The following is a 19,801-nucleotide window of genomic DNA, read 5'->3' as shown; positions in this document are numbered from 1 at the left end:
AAAAGGTGAAGTGGAATGTGTGAGCTTTGAGTGAATGGAACCATTTGGCTGACAGTGGGGGAGAGAGGATGTAGGCTCCTTGTGAATTTCAGGAGTCTTACAGAGGCAAGCTGAGTCTAGTAGACTTTTGTCTCTTGGCTCATCTCTATGGAGAGAGGCTAACAAGAGAGGTGTCTTTTCAGACTTCCATCCATGAAGATGGGGGGAGCTTCCCTAAGCTCTACCAAACTTCCATATAGTCCCACAGAATGTCAGTCAGCAGCCCTGTGTGTTCTCCAGACTGCGGTCAGGGGCGCGTGCGCACAGACACACACACACACACACACACACACACACACACACGTCCTCATGTAAATCAACGGTGACCTGCACATGGTGTGCTGGGAGCGCCAGCCACTGGTGCCGCAGAGGCTCTGAACACTTCTAACATCCCTTATAAGTGATCCAGTAAGATTACAGCCTTGTTTTCAGTAGTATGTGACATCACAATTTAATTCTCTTTTTCTCTCTATATATCTAAAATCTTTGTTTATTTTGGATAGAGACAGAGAGAAAATGAGAGGAGTGGGGGAGATAGAGAGGGAGAGAGACAGAGAGACACCTGCAGCCCTGCTTCACCACTCGGGAAACTTTCCTTTGCAGGTGGGGACCAGGGACTTGAACCCGCGTCTTAATGCACTGCAGTGTGTGCGCTTACCCAGGGGCGCCACCACTTGGCCCCCAGCACAAAGGTGTCCTCAGTCTGGATCTCATTAGGCAGAAGTGTCTTCTCAGGGGTCACGCTGTTCTCCAAACGTCTCTTCAGAGAATACGCCTGCCCGCCCTGTGAGCGCAGGGCAGGAAGAGGTCACCGGGGCTTCGAGATGCAGGACAGACACGCTCACTTTTACTTCCGGTGATTATCGTGGTGACAGAGGACAGTTCTTTTGAAGACATGGAAAGAAATGTCTTCTGAAATATGTGACATGTTAAGGGCTGGGGGAAATAGCACAGTGGTCTGTGCCACAATCTTTCATGCCTGAGACACTAGGGGTCCTGGGTTCAGTTCCTGACACCACTATAAGCCAAAACTGAGCAGTGTTCTGGTAAAAAAAGCAAAAGAAAGATTCTTTTTTCTTTCTTTTTTAAAAAAATATTTATGTATTCCCTTTTGTTGCCCTTGTTTTTGTATTGTTGTAGTTATTATTGTTATTGTTGTTTATGTCATTGTTGTTGGGTAGGACAGAGAGAAATGGAGAAAGTAGGGGAAGACAGAGAGGGGGAGAGAAACACAGACACCTGCAGACCTGCTTCATTGCTTGTGAAGCGACCCTCCTGCAGGTGGGGAGCCAGGGGCTTGAACTGGGATCCTTATGCTGGTCCTTGCACCTAGAGCCATCTGTGCTTAACCCGCTGTGCTACCGCCCGAGTCCCAAGAAAGAGTCTTAACATGTTCGTCACTGGCAAATTATAGTAAGACTTATATGCGTATGCTTGATCACTACGTTATATGGAAAATGCACTTTTTTTTTTTTTGCCTTGCTGGGGCTCAGTGTCAGCACTGTGAATCCACTGCTCCTGGAGGTCACCTTTTCTCCATTATTGTTGCTGTTCTTGCTATTGTTGTTGTTGCTGTTGGGTAGGACAGAGAAGGTGAGAGAGGAAGGGAAGACGGCAAGGGAGAGAGAGAGAGAGGTAAACACCTGAAGACCTGCTTCACTGCTTGTAAAGCGACCCCCCTGCAGGTGGAGAGCCAGGGGCTCGAACTGGGATCCTTGTGCTGGTCCTTGTGCTTTGCGCCATGTGCGCTTAATCCTCTGCGCTACCACCCAGTTCCAATAAAGCACATTTTGACTTAAGTATAGTGCTCTTTCTTTTCAGATTTGCAGTTGCAAGTGAACAGCCAGATGATGTCTGCTTAGCTTTGCTCAGATGGTTATAATTCTGCAGCTTCAGTTGTGAGCCGTGGGCCTGAGTCTGGCTGAGTTTCAGTCCCAGCTGTTCCGTGAAATTGCAGAGACGGTGTTTGTCTTTAAGCTCGAAGTGGCCGCCGGGCCCTCATCCTGCCATCAGCTTGGAATGTGACTGGGCTCAGTTGGAGGGTTTCATGGTTGTCTTTTTTTTTTTTTTTTCTCTCATTTATTTTTTATTATTGATTTAATAGTGATGAACAAGATTGTAAGATAACATGGGTACAGTTCCACACAGTTCCCACCACCAGAGCTCCCTGTCCCCTTCCCTCCATTGAAAGCTTCCCTGTTCTTTATCCCTCTGGGAGCATAGCCCCAAGATCTTTATGGGGTGGGAGGCCTGAGGCAGAAGGTGGAGGTCTGGCTTCTGGAATTACTTCTCCTCTGCCTCTCCTCTGCATGTTGGGCGTAGGCAGGTGGATCCACACCCCCAGCATAGTCATTATGAATCGAAAGCTAGGATTGGAGATAAACTAGAGCTTGCGTAATATGACCTCAGAGCTGTATAGAAGTGAAGACTTAGGGAGTCGGGCAGTAGCACAGTGGGTTAAGTGCAGGCAGCGCAAAGCACAAGGACCGGCATAAGGATCCCAGTTCGAGCCCCCAGCTCCCCACCTGCAGGGGAGTCGCTTCACAGGTGGTGAAGCAGGTCTGCTGGTGTTTGTCTTTTTCTTCCCATCTCTGTCTTCCCCTCCTCTCTTCATTTCTCTCTGTCCTATCCAACAACAATGGCTTCAATAATGACTACAATAATAAAAACAACAAGGGCAACAAAAGGGAATAAATAAATAAATATTAAAATAGAAAAAAAGAAGTGAAGACTTGGTGGGGTGGGGCCTTGAGTTTAGGAGTGGGAGGGGCGGGGGTGGGCCTGTGGTCTGGCCGGTGTTTAATCACAGTCACGCCGTCCATATTTCAGTCGGTCTGTGTGCATTCACATTGTCAGTGTGTCTTACTTGCACTTGTATTAGTTGAATACTTAACTGTCTTCCTTCTCCCCATTTTTAATTTGTGATTTATAGTAGGTTACAAGATTGTAATATCACCACTAAATGATGATGATGATAATGATAATAGAAGCTGAAAAATAAGAAAAGCAGAACTTGGACTGGGTTTGGTGTTCTGCACCAAAGTAAAAGACTCTGGGATGTGGAGCAGGGCTCAGGTCCTGGAGCATGATGGCGGAGGAGGACCTGGAGGGGTTGAATTGTTATGTGGAAAACTGAGAAATGTTACACATGGAGAGACTGCTGTATTTTACTGTGAACCATTAATCCCCCAATAAAGAAAAACAAAAAGATTTAAGATCACAGCATGTAGTTCATCACCAGACACCACCCAAGTTCTGTGTCCCTCCCTCTCTCCGCTCCCCCTTATCTTACCTGACTACCTACTATTTCTCCGTGAGATTTGGTTCCAGTGCTGTCCTGTGTATGTTTTAGCGATATGAGCAAATTTCCAAGACTGGAGGGATCAGGGAGAGGACTAGATGTCAGCTAGGTGGAGTAAGATATTAAGAATCACCATTTCTGTACTTTGTTATTTAAGGAATGTCCATGCTTCCTGGTGATAGTCTCAAAGTTTTCTTTTTTCTTTTTTTATTTAAGAAAGGAGACATTAACAAAATCGTAGGATAGGAGGGGTACAATTCCACACAGTTCCCACTACCCAATCTCCGTGTCCCATCCCCTCCCCTGATAGCTTTCCTATTCTTTATCCCTCTGGGAGTATGGACCCAAGGTCATTATGGGATGCAGAAGGTGGAAGGTCTGGCTTCTGTAATTGCTTCCCCGCTGCACATGGACGTTGACAGGTCGATCCATACTCCCGGTCTGTCTCTCTCTCTTTCCCTAGTAGGGTGGGGCTCTGGGGAAGCGAGACTTCAGGACACATTGGTGGGGTCGTCAGTCCAGGGAAGTCTGGTCGGGTCTCAAAGTTTTCTTAGATTGTCGACTCACTTGTTCATGTGCACATTTTAATGCCTAGCCTGGATACGACGACCTTAATCCTGCTTGGAGCCTGTCTACAGAGAAGAGAAAAAAAATCAAAGGTGAGTTTTACAGTTTATGAAAGTTCAAACCGTACAAGATCCCTGTTGCATCAGAAGGGTATCTTTCAGGTATAGCTGCAGGGGGCAGAACCTCTTTCCTTTGTACGTCACTGGAGTCTGTAACCGTACCCGGCACATCATGCCGACAACAGACACGTTGATGGACGCACAATGGCGGTGTGTCACAGTGGTAACCTGCAGCTTGTACAGCTGCTCTTACCTGGAAGCACTTGCAGAGTTATGGCTAGCCATGAACAGTGACTGGTAATTGGACTTAGCTCCTTCCTCCCTTCCTCCCTTCCTCCCTTCTCTCTCTGTCTCTGTCTCTTTCTTTCTTTCTGCCTCCAGGGTTATTGTTGGGGCTCTGTGCTTGCACTACGAATTCACTGCTCTGGGAGGCCATTTCCCCCCCCTTTTTTTTTTTGTTCTTGTTGTTGGATAGAACAGAGAGAAATGGAGCGAGGAGGGGAAGACAGAGAGAGTGAGAGAAAGATAGACACCTGCAGACTTGCTTCACTGCTTGCGAAGAGACCCCCTGCAGATGGGGAGCCGGGGGCTCGAACCGGGATCCTCACACCGGTCTTTTGCGCTTTATGCCACCTGCATGTAATCCGCTGTGCTACCGCCCGGCTCCCGGACTTAGTACCTTAACAAGGATTTCTTTCTTTCTTTCTTTCTTTCTTTCTTTCTTTCTTTCTTTCTTTCTTTCTTTCTTTCTTTCTTTCCTTCCTTCCTTCCTTCCTTCCTTCCTTCCATCCTTCCTTCCTTCCTTCCTTCCTTCCATCCTTCTTTCCTTCCTTCCTTCCTTCCTTCCTTCCTTCCTTCCTTCCTTCCTTCCTTTCTTCCCTTCTTTCTCTCTCTGTCTCTTTCTTCCTTTCATTTTCCCGCCAGGGTTACTGCTGGGGCTTGGTGACAGCACCATGAACCTACTGCACCTGGGCCATGACCCCCCCCCCCCATCCTTCAGATTTTTATTAGGACAGAGGGAATTTGAGAGGATGGGAGACAGAGAGGGGAGACAAAGAGAGACATCTGCAGACCTGCTTCACCACTTCTGAAGCATCCCCCCTGCAGGTGGGGAGCCAGGCGCTTAAACCTGGGTCCTTCAGCCTGGTATGTGTGCTTAACTGGGGGCTCCACCGCCCAGCCCAAAGGAAGAATTTTTTATGTGAAGCTGAGAAACACACTGAGGCTCTGCGGCATCCATGATGCTCTTGAGTAGCTGCCTTGGACCAAGTGTTTATTTTATTTTTAAATTGTATTATATATGTGTGTCTTATATTAATTTATTTTTAATTAATTAATTACTTATTTTCCCCAGAGCCCTGCTCAGCTCTGGCTGATGGTGCTGGGGATTGAACCTGGAACCTCAGAGCCTCAGGCACGAAACTCTTTTTTTTTTTTTTGCATAACCATTATGCTTTCTCCTCAGCCTGGTGTGTAAAATATTTTACTTTCTTTTTTTAAAATTTTTAAAATTATCTTTATTTATTTATTGGATAGAGACAGGTAGAAATCGAGAGGGAAGGGGGAGATAGAGAGGGAGAGAGACAGAGAGACACCTGCAGCCCTGCTTCACCACTCGTGAAGCTTTCCCCCTGCAGGTGGGGACCAGAGGATCGAACCTGGGCCCTTGCACACTGTAACATGTGCACTCAGCCAGGGGCATCACCACCCGGCCCCAGTATTTTACTTTCTATAGTTAGGGAGAGGGAAAGACAGAAGCTGAGAAGAAGGCAGAGTACAGCTGTGCGAAGAAATGGCGTCCAGAGCCTCGGCCGGATTAAGGAGCGCAGCTTGGGATCTCTTAGGAGTGGCAAATTGTGCAGAGGGACTCCAGCCAGGAAGGGCTGGGTGAGGAGGGCCAATCAGTAAAGGCCGCCATGTAGACCCTTCCAGCACAGCCTCTGGACGGCCCAGGGCACAGCGTAGTCTCCGTTGACTGACTCCTTGTTAAGGACAGAGGACGATGACTCCTCTGCGTGTCCCACAGCCAAGCCAGTCGGAGGTGGGCAGAACTCTCCTCACGTCCGCTGCTTCTCACTCACTAGCGTTTAGTTCCCGGTGATCTTTGTGTCAGAGGAAAGCATTGTGTGGTGACATCTTCTGACGTCACAGATCTTTCTGAATACTTCTGCTTCCTTTTGGAAGAAATACCAAGATTTCATAGAATTCCACTAAGGCATTGGGTCCTTTTATCATTTTTATTTTGTGGCTGGGGCTTATTGTTTTTTTTTTTTAATTTTTTATTTATAAAAAGGAAACATTGACAAAACCATAGGATAAGAGGGGTACAACTTAGCACAATTCCCACCACCAGCTCTCCATATCCCATCCCCTCCCCTGATAGCTTTCCTATTCTTTATCCCTCTGGGAGTATGGACCCAGGGTCATTGTGATATACAGAAGGTGGAAGGTCTGGCTTCTCTAATTGCTTCCCCGCTGAACATGGGCGTTGGCAGGTCGACCTATACTCCCAGCCTGCCTCTTTCCTTAGTGGGGCAGGGCTCTGGGGAAGTGGAGCTCCAGGACACATTGGTGGGGTTGTCTGTCCAGGGAAGTCTGGTCACATCCTGCTAGCATCTGGAACCTGGTGGCTGAAAAGAGAGTTAACAAAGCCAAACAAACTGTTGGACAATTATGGACCTAAAGGCTGGAATAGTGCAGATGAAGTGTTGGGGGGGGGGGCTCCATTTTGTAGATAGCTAGTAGGCCTATTTTAGTTATATTTCAAAGGGCCTGTAGCTATACTAGTGTTTTTTGTTTGTTTGTTTTGCTTGAGCCTGAAATCTGATATGCAGGTGAATCCTAATTATTGTCTGGAGAGATGATGTCATGGCTGGAAAAAGGATCAGAAAGCTGGATCAGGGGAAAGAATAGCTCCCTAATATGGGAAAGGGGTATACATATTGTTGACTGCAAACCCCATCAATTTGATGTGATCTGGGGCCCATAATTAGCTTAGGAGCCTGTGTGACCTCTGCATCCCTGTAGTTCTGAGCTCACATTCTGTGAACATAAGTAGGAACGTTCCAGGCTGCCCCAGTATCGACCCATCTTCCTCAGGTGTAGCATAGAGTATGTTGTCCAGCCTCCCTTCTGAGGATGGAACATTCTCTACCATTGTTGATCTAAGTTGAGGGTAATGGGGGCCCACAAAGGGGTCTGTTGTGTTGTTCCTGATAGAACTGACTGGAAACAATGGAGAGAGGGATTTATTTGAAGTCTAGGCCCATCAAGTCTGTTTGGGAGACTCTGGACTCCCCCATCTGGCCGGCTGGGGCTTATTGTTACGGCATTTCCCAAGGCTCAGGCAGAGCCCATGGAGAGCATTTTTGCTGTAATCAGCAGTACGTTGAGTTCATAGTTCATGAGCTAATTCCTTTCTACATATCCTTGGGGTGGGGGGAGCGGTTAGTTAGCCAAAAGGGAGATCTGGAAGCACCAGCACCAGCACCAGCACCAGCCTGCTTTCGTTAGGATTCAAGATAGTCCTGGCTGAAGAAAAGCGTCTTTTGAGGAGAGCAGTTGCTACTGCAGAGGGTAGAATTCAGAGTGATTGGTTTGCCCTTTTTTCATTTTCCACTTTCTACTTTCACTCTAAAGCCATGAACACTGATTTTCATAGGTTCTTGGAATTCCTTGTTTATATGAATTGCCTTAGGCTTGACTCAGAAGGGAAATGTTGTATTTTTATGACTGTATTTTTATTAAAATCATGAGTTATTCTCATGAGCTGAACTCCCATTTTAAAACCTGTCTCCTTTGTCAAATGTTTACATATTTCACAACACTTTGTGGTGTGCTGTCATCTCTACACTGCCTCAACACGTACTGCCTTCTGTGCGATAAATAAGGCATGCAAAGGGTGGTGGAGTCCTAAGAAATAGGCCGTTTCATTTTGAATGTCTTAGTTTGGTAGACCATGATCACTTCTCATCCCTCAAAATTCTTTGTTGGTCTTCAGTGTAGTTTCCTCTTTCTGCTTAGTTCCCAGCATAGGAGGGAGCAGCGCGTTTTTTGTTTTTTGTGTTTTGTCTTCACGCCAGGATTGTCACTGGGGTTCAGTGTGCTTGATACCCCCCCCCCCCCCAAGTGAGCGTTTGTGAAGGAAACAGCAGCTGCCTAATGTGACGCTTCTCCCGTGTGTGAGCCGGGCCTGGAGCTTCGTCCTCATGAGAGGGACGGTGTGGCCCTTCCAGGACCTAACTCTTGACCCTTACTGTGACTCCTTCCTTATTTCCTGTCCCCTGCTTCTCTCCCTCTTTCTTTCTCTCTTTTTTCCTCCCTCCCTCCCTTCCTTCCTTCCTTCCTTCTTACCTTCTTTCCTTCCTTCCTTCCTTCCTTCCTTCCTCCCTTCCTCCCTTCCTCCCTTTTCTCATTTACCCTCCTAGATTCTCTAGCTGGAGCCTAGTCAATTGGATGGAAAAAAGACATATCAACAAGAAACAGCATGTGGATTTATTTCACATAATTTTAATATAACCCTGGAGTTTCCACATGGAAATAAAGACTAGAGGTCAAGCTTGAGCACTTTATACTAGATCTGAAGAAGAAAATGCCACAGAGAAATGTCACAAGACAAAAGAACATGATCTCATGGGCGTAAACGCAGTGGCCTTGGCGAGACCTGCTCCTTCCTCTTCTGACACAGCCGTGCTGCTTCCCTGTCGGGCTGGAGCGAGCTGCTGTCAGTGGGCGTCTTTCCACCTGCCTCAGGCGTGGGGCCCAGCCCCTTCCTGGTTGCCCTGTGCACAGCGCTTGCCTACCTGGCAGTTGCCCTCGGTGGGTCTTCCTGCCAAGGCCGTCCTTTCCCTTCACGTGGGTCAAGGCAGTCGGAAGTGGAAAGCATCATCCTGTTTTCTGTCAAATTCCCTTTTGTTGTTGTTGTTGTTGCTATTGACACTCAGGACTGACTTTCTCCAGAGACGTGTAGAGAGATAGAGAGATAGAGAGGGCAAGACGCCACAGTACTGACGTTTCTCCTAGTCTGGTGGAGGCTTGAACCTGAGATGTGAATGTGGCAAAGCCCGCACACTACCCATCCGTGCCATTGTGCTGGCCCTGCCATGCGGTTTCAAAAGCTGCTATTTCCCCATGCCATTTGCCTGAAAATCAGCATGTGAATATTTCCAAAGCCCCTTCTGTCCTTACAGTCCACGCTATCTTTCTGGTGAACCGAGCAGGGCTAGGGGATAGCATAAAGGTTTCGCAAAAAAAAAGAAAAGAAACTCTCACGCCTGAGACTCCAAAGTCGTAGGACCAATCCCCAGTACCACCATAGGACCAATCCCCAGTACCACCATAGGACCAATCCCCAGTACCACCATAAGCCAGAGCCAGTAGGACTCTGGTAAAACCAAAACAAAAATGAACAAGCAAACAGATTAGCTGACCAGTGCTGTCATATGGCCAGGAAGAGATGGCAGAGGTTAACGCACACCAGACTTGTATGTCTGAGGGCCACGGGTCCCAGCTTCAGCTCCCGGAACCCTGTGAGGAGAGCTCAGTGCTGCTCTGATCTCTCTCATCATAAATAAATAGTTAAACCTGTATATGGTTTGTATGTCCTAATTACTTAAAAAACAAACAAAAAACGAAGTAGAGAGCAGGGGTAGATAGCACATGGTTATGCAAACAGACTCTCATGCCTGAGGCTCTGTCAAGTCCCAGGTTCAATCCCCCGTAACACCATAAGCCAGAGCTGAGCAGTGCTCTGGTTTATATATATATATAAAAAAGTAGAATTTATTTATTTATTTATATTTATTTATTTTCCCTTTTGCTGCCCTTGTTGTTTATTGTTGTTGTTATTGTTGTCATTGTTGTTGGATAGGACAGAGAGAAATGGAGAGAGGAGGGGAAGACAGAGAGGGGGAGAGAAAGACAGACACCTGTAGACCTCCTTTACCACGTGTGAAGCGACTCCCCTGCAGGTGGGGAACCGGGGGCTTGAACCTGCATCCTTATGCCAATCCTTGTGCTTTGTGCCACATATGCTTAACCCACTGCGCTATGCCCGACTCCCAGAATTTTTTTTTATTATCTTTATTTATTTATTGGATAGAGACAGCCAGAAATCAAGAGGGAAGGGGGAGATAGAGAGGGAGACAGAGAGTTACTTGCAGCCCTGCTTCACTGCTTGTGAACCATCCCCCCTGCCTGGCCTTGAACCTGGGTCCTTGTGCATTATAACATGTGCACTCAACCAGGTGCACCACCACTGCCCCCTTAAGTACCCTTTTATTCTTAGAATTTTGGACTGCTGTGAATTAATCAGTTCAAAAAAGTTTCTCAGGACTGGGCAGAGTTGGTTAAGTGCACATGTTACAATGCACAAGGGCCCAGGTTCAAGACCTCGTTCCCCACCTGCAGGGGGAAAGCTCTGTGAATGGTGAAGCAGTATTGCAGGTGGCTGTCTCTCTCCCTCTCTGTCATTCCATTCTCTCTCAATTTCTGACCGTTACTGTCTCATAAAGATAAGAAAAATAAGATAAAAAGTATTTCAAATAAATCACAAGAAAAATAAGATAAACATTTTCTCAAATAAATTACCATTTAAAAAAAAAACACTCGTGCCCAAGGATGGTTTCTAAGTTAACATCAGGATAAACGTGACGCATTTCTCACAGGCAGGATGGAATGATGCCCCAGCACTGACTCACCTCTCCCCCTCTAGATAAGGAGTCCTCTTACCGGCTGATAGACGTGAGTTGGTGGGCCGACAACGCGGTGACTTTGGCTCGCTGCTCCGGTGCTTTGACCGTTTCCTCAGTGAAAACTCTGAGGAACCTACTGGGGAGATCCTGCGAATGGTTCGAACCGTCACCTCAAGTCACTGCTACCCACGATGGAGGATTTCTGAGCTTGGAGGTAACGTCCCCCTATTAAAGAGCCCAGTATGTTTGGGAGTCATCTTGAAGCCCGCGTGGCGGTGGGGAAAGACCCCCCCCCCCCATGCCGTGGTCCCAGCTTCTTGCAGACCCCTGTCCCGGCGAGATAGAAATGGTGCCCGCTTGTACATCCCGCCCCCACCGCAGTGACACCATCGGGGAGCCAGTTCTGTGACTGGAATTGTAGGATGACTACACGGAGAAAAAGATCTATGGCTTAGTCAGCTGAGACACTTGCTTTATAAACGAAAGAAGGGGTGGATCGGGCGGTAGCGCAGCGGGTTAAGCGCACGTGGTGCAAAGCACAAGGACCTGCGTGAGGATCCTGGTTCGAGCCCCCGGCTCCCCACCTGCAGGGGAGTCGCTTCACAGGTGGTGAAGCAGGTCTGCAGGTGTCTGTCTTTCTCTCCCCCTCTCTGTCTTCCCTTCCTCTCTCCATTTCTCTCTGTCCTATCCAACAACGAACAACATCATCAACAACAATAACTACAAGGCTACCACAACAAGGGCAACAAAAGGGGGAAAATGGCCTCCAGGAGCAGTGGATTCATGGTGCAGGCACTGAGCCCCAGCAATAACCCTGGAGGCAAAAAAAAAAAGTAAAAATAAAAATAAATAAAAAATTTAAAAATTAAAAAAAAAAAAGAAAGAAGGAAATCCATGACCACCTGGCTCTCTAAAAGGATAATTTCTTCACTGATGTGGTAGATTTTTTTTTTCCTTCCAGAATAGCATGTTAAGCTAGAAAACATGTTATTTATAATAAATAGAGGCCTTAGCCTATTTCTGTGACACATCACAGTTTAAAAACTTGGCCAGGCGACTTGCTTATCATGAGAGAACACTTGAAAGCAGAGGCTTGGTCTTTCACGTTCTGTTTTGGTCATTTCCAATTCATATTTTCAGTCTTTTAAAGGCAAGGCTTTTAATAACTTCATTTGAATGCAGACTGACAGTCCCCCCCCACCCCCACCCCCTTCAAGTTTCTTACTGAGCCCGAAGATTTTCTTTAGAAGGAACTATGGCTTCACCTGTAAGCCATCTCTGTCAGGTCGGAAGGAAAGCCATCTTTAGCCCTCAGCCTTTCAGCCTCCCCAGTCTGTTCTCAGTGAAGAGGACCCATGCTTTCATGTTCACTTCCAGAATGGACTGAGAGGTCCTCACAGGAGGGGCAGGAGGACCCAAGGGTTAAGAAATGAACATTTACAGCCTCGCTGAGGGCGGCCAGCGCCGACCTGTTCGTGGCCGTGGCCGTGGCCGTGGCCGTGGCCTCTCTCAGACAGGCTGAGTGGGGGGAGTCTGGAGCTAGGGAGAGCCGTGCGTCTTCCTGCGGCTGCCAGTGTCCGAGCACCTGTGGCTGGGCCCCTGGCAGTTCCAGCTTTAGCCTCTTTCCCCTCGCCGTAGGCCGCCTGATGCCGTCAGTCCAGCCGGAGTAACCTTGAAGCTTTTTCCCGCACCCACTCACTCTCCAGCCTCCTCCTCAGCCTTGACTATTCGCTATTAATGTTCATATATTAATGGCCGCGACTCTTCGCTGTTAATGTTCATATATTGATGGCCGCGACTCTTCGCTGTTAATGTTCATATATTGATGGCCGCGACTCTTCGCTGTTAATGTTCATATATTGATGGCCGCGACTCTTCGCTGTTAATGTTCATATATTGATGGCCGCGACTCTTCGCTGTTAATGTTCATATATTGATGGCCGCGACTCTTCGCTGTTAATGTTCATATATTGATGGCCGCGACTCTTCGCTGTTAATGTTCATATATTGATGGCCGCGACTCTTCAGCATTCCCCATTTCCGTTTCAGTGTGAGATCAAACTTGCGCCCAAGCGACCTCGTTTGGAGCCTCGCGGTGGGGAAGACGACGAGGAAGAGGATTCCGATTCCGACCAGGAGGTTTCCGCCCGGGCCCGCTACTTCGGCTACCTGGAGCAGGGCCTGTACTTGGTGACGGAAATGGAGCGGTTCGCACCGCCGCGGAAGCGCCCTCGGACCGTCACCAAGAACTACCGGCTGGTCAGCCTGCGCTCCACCACCCCGGAGGAGCTGTACCACAGGAAGGTGAGGGCCGCGCCTCTGCAGCCTGGCGCCACGGCCGGGCTCTGCTCTCTCTCTTGCTTTTCTTTTCTTTTATTCTATTTACGTATCGGATAGAGACAGCCAGAAATCGAGAGGGAAGGGAGGGCGGGATCGAGAGGGAGAGGGACAGAAAGGCACCCGCAGACCTGCTTCACCACGCGTGAAGCTTTGCCCCTGCAGGTGGGGACCGGGGACTCGAACCCAGAGCCCTTGCACGTTGTAAAACGGGCGCTCAGTCAGGTGCGCCACCACCCGGCCCCTAGGAAAACTTGTTTTTTTTCTCCTATTTAAATAAGGGAGGATATTCATGAAGAGGGTGTGTTAGATCACTGACATGCTGACAATGGCAGCATCGCGAAACTCGTGACATTCATTGCTGCTTTCCGTGGCCGAGAGATCGCAGATGAGCGCAGTGCCTGAGAGAGGGTTCACGTAGGTAGAAATGCAGACTTGCCCTGCAGCCGCGACCTCCCTGGGGAGACACGTTGGATCAGCACTGCGCACCCGGTTCTCGGTGCTGCTCCCGGATGCCAGGCCGCTCTGCGGACGTGCCCTGGCCTCGCCATCTGTGCACGCTGAACGCGGGCGTGCGGCCCCTGCCTCCCGTCGAAGCGCCGACAGCAGGAACAGGGTCACCTGTCTCACAGGACATCTGTGAGCTGTGACAGTGCCCGGGGGAGTGGGGCGGCGTCACAGCACGTGGCACGGGCGATGGCACCGCCACGGTGACGGTTAAGCACGTGAGTCATCTAACATGCCTGTGGCTTTCTCCCGCGCAAAGATCGCAAGTGAAGAGTACGAGGAAGCCTTGTCCCTGGCTCGGACCTACGGCCTGGATACCGACCTGGTGTATCAGCGGCAGTGGAGGAAGTCTGCCGTCAACGTCGCTTCAATCCAGGACTACCTGGTAGGCCTCCGCGTCTCCTTTATGGTGTCCGGACGTCGGACAACTCAGAGTTGAACGTCACGAAATGATAGTTTATGAGCCGCCTTTCTAGGGCTCTGGAGTAAAGTGCTTTGCATTTCTGAATTTTCTTTTCTAGTATTTACTTATTTTTCTGTAAGAGAGAGAATGGGAGCACAGAGAGGGAGAGGGAGGGAGAGAGAGAAAGAGGGGGGGCTGACCAGAGAGCTGCTCTTCGCTGGCATGGCTGCTGGTGCCTGCGATAGAGCCCGGGGTCTGTGTGGCTTCACGATGCAAGTCCTGTGCTTTTACGCTGAGCTACGTCCTCAGCCCACCGCTGACTTCTTTATTGGACTGAAGTCTGTCTTATTCAGCGGAGCAGAACATTGTTGTCGGGTTCTGTTGTTCTCACAGCTGAACTTTGGTGGCAAGATTTGCGCACACTTCCCCATAAGCCAGGCAGATTCCCATCTCTGGCCTAGTCCCTGTCCTCATGTCCGCAGTCATCCATCTAGATCTGTAACCATTAAAAAAAATTTTTATAATAGACAGTTAATCACTATTAGCACTTAAAATTAATTAGTGACGTACTATTAATTTACAGAATTAGAAGGTAACAGGGGTGTAACTCCACACTGCTCCCACCACCAGAGTTCCGTGTCCCCATTCTTTCCATCGGAGGGGGTGCAGGTGTTTTAGGTGAAGCAGGGCTGCTGGTGTCTCTCTGTCTCCCTCTCTATCTCCCCCTCTTCTCTCAATTTCTCTCAGTCCTAGCCAATAAAATGAAAAATATGGCTGCCAGGAGTAGTGGATTTGTAGTGCTGGCCCTGAACCCCAGCAGTAACTCTGGTGGTAGAGAAATAAAGTAATGAAAGAAAATCAGTCAATCAATCAATCAATAGAAGAAGGAAGAGGAAGAGGAGAAGTAGTAGTAGAAGGAGGAGGAAGAAGGAGAGGAGGAAGAAGGAGAGGAGGCCGAGACGGCAGTGTGCTCTTCACTCTCTCGTTGCTGGCTTTGATTTTGCTTTCTTTGTATCCAGAGTAAAATAAAGAAAAGATCCTGGGTTCTTCATGAGTGCCTGGAACGAGTTCCCGAAAACGTGGAGGCCGCCAAGGAGCTGCTTCAGTACGGGCTGCGAGGCACGGATGTGGAGGCTCTGCTAGCCATAGGGGCAGGAGCAGATGATGGCAGGTGGGTCCCGGGGGCCTGCATGCCAGAGCCACTGTGCTTCCGGAAACGCCTCTAGTGTCACCGCTGGGACTTGGTGCCAGCACTATAAATCGCTGCTCCTGGAGGCCATTTTTCCACTTTATTACCTAGAACAGAGAGAAATTGAGGGGGGGGGGAGGTAGAGGAGCGGAGAGACAGAGAGACACCTGCAGACCTGCTTCATCGCTCGTGAAGCTTCCCACCCTGCGGGTAGGGAGCGGGGGTCCCTGTGCTTGGTACCGTGTGCCCTAGCCAGGTTGGGACAACTTATGCGGAGGCATTGGAAAGGATAAATGTTGGTTTCGACTAGTCTGTCAGGAAGCAGAGACCTCTGATTACACATGACCTTAGCCTCAAGGCTGAGAAGAGATAATGGCCTCTGATCAGTGCTTCTTAGCTAATGTCAGAGTTTTCTTTGTTAAACATATCTGTACACGCTGCAGTAGAAGAAAGAGTGGATTCTGCCGTTTCTAAAGCGTGGCTGTTTTTAAGCTTGATCTGAAGACACCTACCTCAGCTGGCTTAGAGGAAGAGGAACGCTTAGGCTATTGCCTCTGTCTGTAACCTGCCTTCTTCACAGAATTGCTTGGATTACATTAGCTATCATTTGAAAGCACTTTGTTAACTTTTTTTTTTTTTACTATGCATTTATTTATTCCCTTTTGTTGCCCTTGTTGCTTTATTGTTGTGGCTATTGATGTCATTGTTGTTGGATAGGACAGAGAGAAATGGAGAGAGGAGGGGAAGACAGAGAGGGAGAGAGAAAGACAGACACCTGCAGACCTGCTTCACCGCCTGTGAAGCAACTCTCCTGCAGGTGGGGAGCCGGGGGCTCAAACCGGGATCCTTATGCCAGTTCTTGCGCTTAGCGCCACCTGCAATTAAGCTGCTGCGCTATCGCCCGACTCCCTTTGTTAACTTTTAAATACCTCACAAATGTCAGTTCATAAGAATGATACAGTTGCTTGCCCAGAATGATTTTTCATCAGATAGTGGCATTTTTTTCTTTTTTGATAGAAATGTATTCTAACAAAGAACAGAAACCAAACTGGTATTCATTACATTGTCAGGACTTTAAGTAATTGCCGTCAGAATGTAAAGCTCACATTCTATTTTATGTTGGCTGGGTATACCTCATGTGTTTGAACAAGCAATTTTTTGTCTTTCCTCCTTTCATTCTCTCTCTCTCTCTCCCTCCCTCCCTTCCTTCCTTTCATTTTTGATAGGACAGAGAGAAAGTGAGGGGAGGGGAGGATAGAGTGGGAGAGAAAGAGACACGTGCAAGTCTCCTTCTTGCAGGTGGGGAGTGGGGGCTTGAACCTGGGTCCTTGCACAGGGTAGTCGGTGCGCTCGACCAGGTGTACCACCACGTGTTCCTTTTTCTTTCTTTTGTGATTTTTAGAATTTCTGTCTGTCTTGATTACTGGCGGCTTTTAGCTTTCCCCGTGGTTGGATGGTTGAATCACTGTAGTTCTAACAGGAAAAGCTAGTGTCCAGTAATTGGTCACTTCACCGGAAATGAACCCAAAACTAACAGCGGCAAGTCAGTGAGAGCAGCTTTTCACAGTATATGAAAACTTAAAGAGACGTGGACTCTCTTTTTCTCTTGCAGATTTACGCTGCCTGGCGAGGTAGACATTGAGGGACTGTCCTACGAGGAACTTTCACCCCCTGGTGAAGAGCCTGCTCAGAGTAAAAAGGGCAAGGAACTCCAGAGGAGACAGGCACTCCTGAAACTCGTGAACTTTTCAAAGTAAATGATCTTGCGATTTTGGGAATTCCGTTAACCCTGCGAGTCATTTAAGTCTGCTCTTTCCCACAGTGCATCTCTCTGAATTATGTCATAACTTCAATTAATTGCCATTAATCTACTTTACCTGTGCTTTTGTTTACTGTTTCATGTCTTGGGCTCAGTCGAATACTGAACGTTTCTAAGCTTCCGTAACTTTTAGTGAACTGTGCCTTTCTGTAATTATAAGCCGGCTAATGTCTCTGTTCCAAACAGGTTGACACTGGAACAAAAGGAACTTTGCCGTTGTAGACTAAAATTATTAACCTACTTAGATCGACTTGCAACATACGAGGTAAGGAGTAATTTTTTTTTTTTTTCAAACTAATTATGTCTTTAGAAATTCTCTCCCTCCCCCCCCCATGTGACATTGATCATGAGAACTATTTGTTTAGGGGAAAAGGCTATTCTCTCCAGAAGGAGCTTCTCTTGTAGAGCAGTCAGAGGTCAGAGGTCGTGGGAGGCCAGGTGCGTTTCCTTAGTCTAGGGAGCGGAAGTGTCCGCGCCACTTCAGTGCATCTGTGCTTCCCAGGTTTGCCGCTCTTTCCCTTTACGTCTCTCCTCCATCTTGATTTTCAGGTTAGGACATGTCGCTGGCTGCCATACCAAATCTGAGTCGTCTACTAGTGGGTTGAATGTAGTTGCTTCAACTTTGATCCCAGTTTTGGCTAAAATTGGACACTTGAATTGAAAACAGTTCACTCCTATTAGTTTCTTCAGAGGCACAGGTAGCCCCGTGCTGGGCATTTCAGTAGCACTGTGATCAGTGAGATCAGTTGAGATGTAGTCACAGGGGTCTCAGGACATACACGGACTGTAGACTGCTGCGCCACATGGCCTCCACACAGAAGCCACCAGGATTTAAACTAAGGAGCCATTAACCATTGAAGCTCGACTCACTCGCAGGCCACTCACTCCCTGGCTCCCCGTGAATCCTCCCCGTGTCAGGCACCTCCTATGGCTCCGGGTCCTGGCACATAGTGAGCCTTCAGCAAGCCTCACATGCTAGTCCCCAGGATAGGAGAGGTTTGAAGTGTCTTAATACTTCTGGCATCTACAGCAAACCCAAAAGCATTTGATTCCCTATCCACTGACATGAGAGAAACGGTTGATACCAAGGCATTGCCAGGAAAGGAGTATTTACTCACTTACCAGAACGCATGCCAGTGGATAGACCATGTCACACCTCTAGGTCGCAAAGATCTCCTCATGGTTCTATAGGTGTCACTAATTTGGCTGTTGACTATTCACGTCACTTCAGAACACCTTATGCCATTCTGTGCGAGCTCTGGGATCTTTTGAGATATCATATGAAAAGCACATTGTGAACTGCAGAAGTTGCTGCAAATTGGGGTCATTATTTTGTCTACTTGGCTTTAATTTCACTTGGAATGAAGATTTAAAAGGGAAAAGTTCTAGGGCGGGGGTAGGTAGCATAATGGTTATGCAAAGAGACTCTCGTGCCTGAAGCTCCAGTGTCCCAGGTTCAATCCCCTGTACCACCGTAAGCCGTAGCTGAGCAGTGCTCTGGTAGAAGAGAGAAGAGAAGAGAAGAGAAGAGAAGAGAAGAGTTGAGTTTTCTAGGATGTGCAGAATTTGATCAGTTCAGTTCATTTCTTTCCTTATTCTTTAGCTAAGGAACTGCTATTTCTCTTTGACAATAATACTACATTTTATTACTACAAGGTTATAGTGACATTTAAAGTTATATAGGAATCTCAGATTTTTCATAAACTAAGATGAGCTTTTGAAAATTTTGTGAAGTTGATTAAATAGATTTTTTTTTTTTAAACAGAAATGAAGAAAACCCGCTGTAGTTGCTGGTCATTTCGATATTGGTAGAGATAGGTTTTAATGAACTCTATAATAGATCATATGACAATGAGTTTATTTAAATTTCACACGAGAGCCAACTGTATGCCACACACACAACTGTATGCTGTCACACTCATGAGGGTGTCGAGATGTGAACAGGGCCAGTTTTGCTGCAGTGCTCACCACAGAGACAGTAACTGAGGAGTGAACCAGTGGGAGCATATGAAGACAGACATTCCACTTGTCCTGGGGTGTCCAGGAAAACTCTACAGGAAGCATATTCATTTCCACTTCTTCTTTTTTTTTAAACTTTCTTATTTTTTATTTTTATTTATAAAAAGGAAACACTGACAAAAACCATAGGATAAGAGGGGTACAACTCCACAGAATTCACATCACCAGAACTCCGTATCCCATCCTCTCCCCTGATAGCTTTCCTATTCTCTATCCCTCTGGGAGTATGGACCCAAGGTCATTGTGGGATGCAGAAGGTGGAAGGTCTGGCTTCTGTAATTGCTTCCCCACTGAACATGGGCGTTGACAGGTGGATCCACACTCCCAGACTGTCTCTCTCTTTCCCTAGTGGGCCTGGGATCTGGGGAAAATGGGGCTCCAGGACACATTGGTGGGGTTGTCTGTCCAGGGAAATCTGGTTGGTATCATGGTAGCATCTGGAACCTGGTGGCTGAATAAAGAGTTAATGTATAAAGCCAAAAAATTGTTGACAATCATGAACCTAAAGGCTGGAATAGTGCAGATGAAGATTTGGGGGGTCTCCATTTTGTAGATAGTTAGTAGGCCTATTTTAGTTATATTCCAAAGGGCCCAGGACTATACTATTCCCCCCCCCCCCCCCCCGAGCCAGAAATCTGATATGCAAGTGGATCCAAGTTACTGTCTGACGAGATGATGTCATGGCTGGAAAAAGGACCAGAAAGCTGGATCAGGGAAGAGAGTAGCTCCCTAACATGGGAAAGGGGTATAAATATTGCTGACTGTAAACCCCATCAGATTTGATGTGATCTGGGGCCCATCTTTAGCTTAGGAGCCTCTGTGACCTCTTCAGACTCAGAGAACTAGACTGTTATGGACACCAGAATGGA

At 47.7% G+C, this 19,801-nt stretch overlaps 1 protein-coding gene and 1 long non-coding RNA gene across 2 annotated transcripts in view; both read left to right on the top strand.

Moving 5' to 3' along the window:
- The window catches only part of NBAS (NBAS subunit of NRZ tethering complex), a 269,976-nt gene that overhangs the window by 77,822 nt on the left and 172,353 nt on the right, over positions 1-19,801 (top strand). Inside the window, exons 14-20 of the mRNA XM_060188412.1 lie at positions 3,936-3,999; positions 10,679-10,872; positions 12,708-12,962; positions 13,762-13,887; positions 14,925-15,076; positions 16,707-16,847; positions 17,100-17,178. Of these exons, the coding sequence (XP_060044395.1) occupies positions 3,936-3,999; positions 10,679-10,872; positions 12,708-12,962; positions 13,762-13,887; positions 14,925-15,076; positions 16,707-16,847; positions 17,100-17,178 (1,011 nt within the window). The remainder of the gene's footprint in view (positions 1-3,935; positions 4,000-10,678; positions 10,873-12,707; positions 12,963-13,761; positions 13,888-14,924; positions 15,077-16,706; positions 16,848-17,099; positions 17,179-19,801) is intronic.
- On the top strand, positions 8,316-9,552 carry LOC132537623 (uncharacterized). The gene is made up of 2 exons (XR_009549080.1): positions 8,316-9,295; positions 9,343-9,552. It is a non-coding gene; the product is annotated as an uncharacterized LOC132537623 (long non-coding RNA).

This window comes from Erinaceus europaeus, chromosome 3, assembly GCF_950295315.1.
Source record: "Erinaceus europaeus chromosome 3, mEriEur2.1, whole genome shotgun sequence".
NCBI classification, from domain to species: domain Eukaryota; kingdom Metazoa; phylum Chordata; class Mammalia; order Eulipotyphla; family Erinaceidae; genus Erinaceus; species Erinaceus europaeus.
This window is presented reverse-complemented; position numbering and strand designations above follow the sequence as displayed.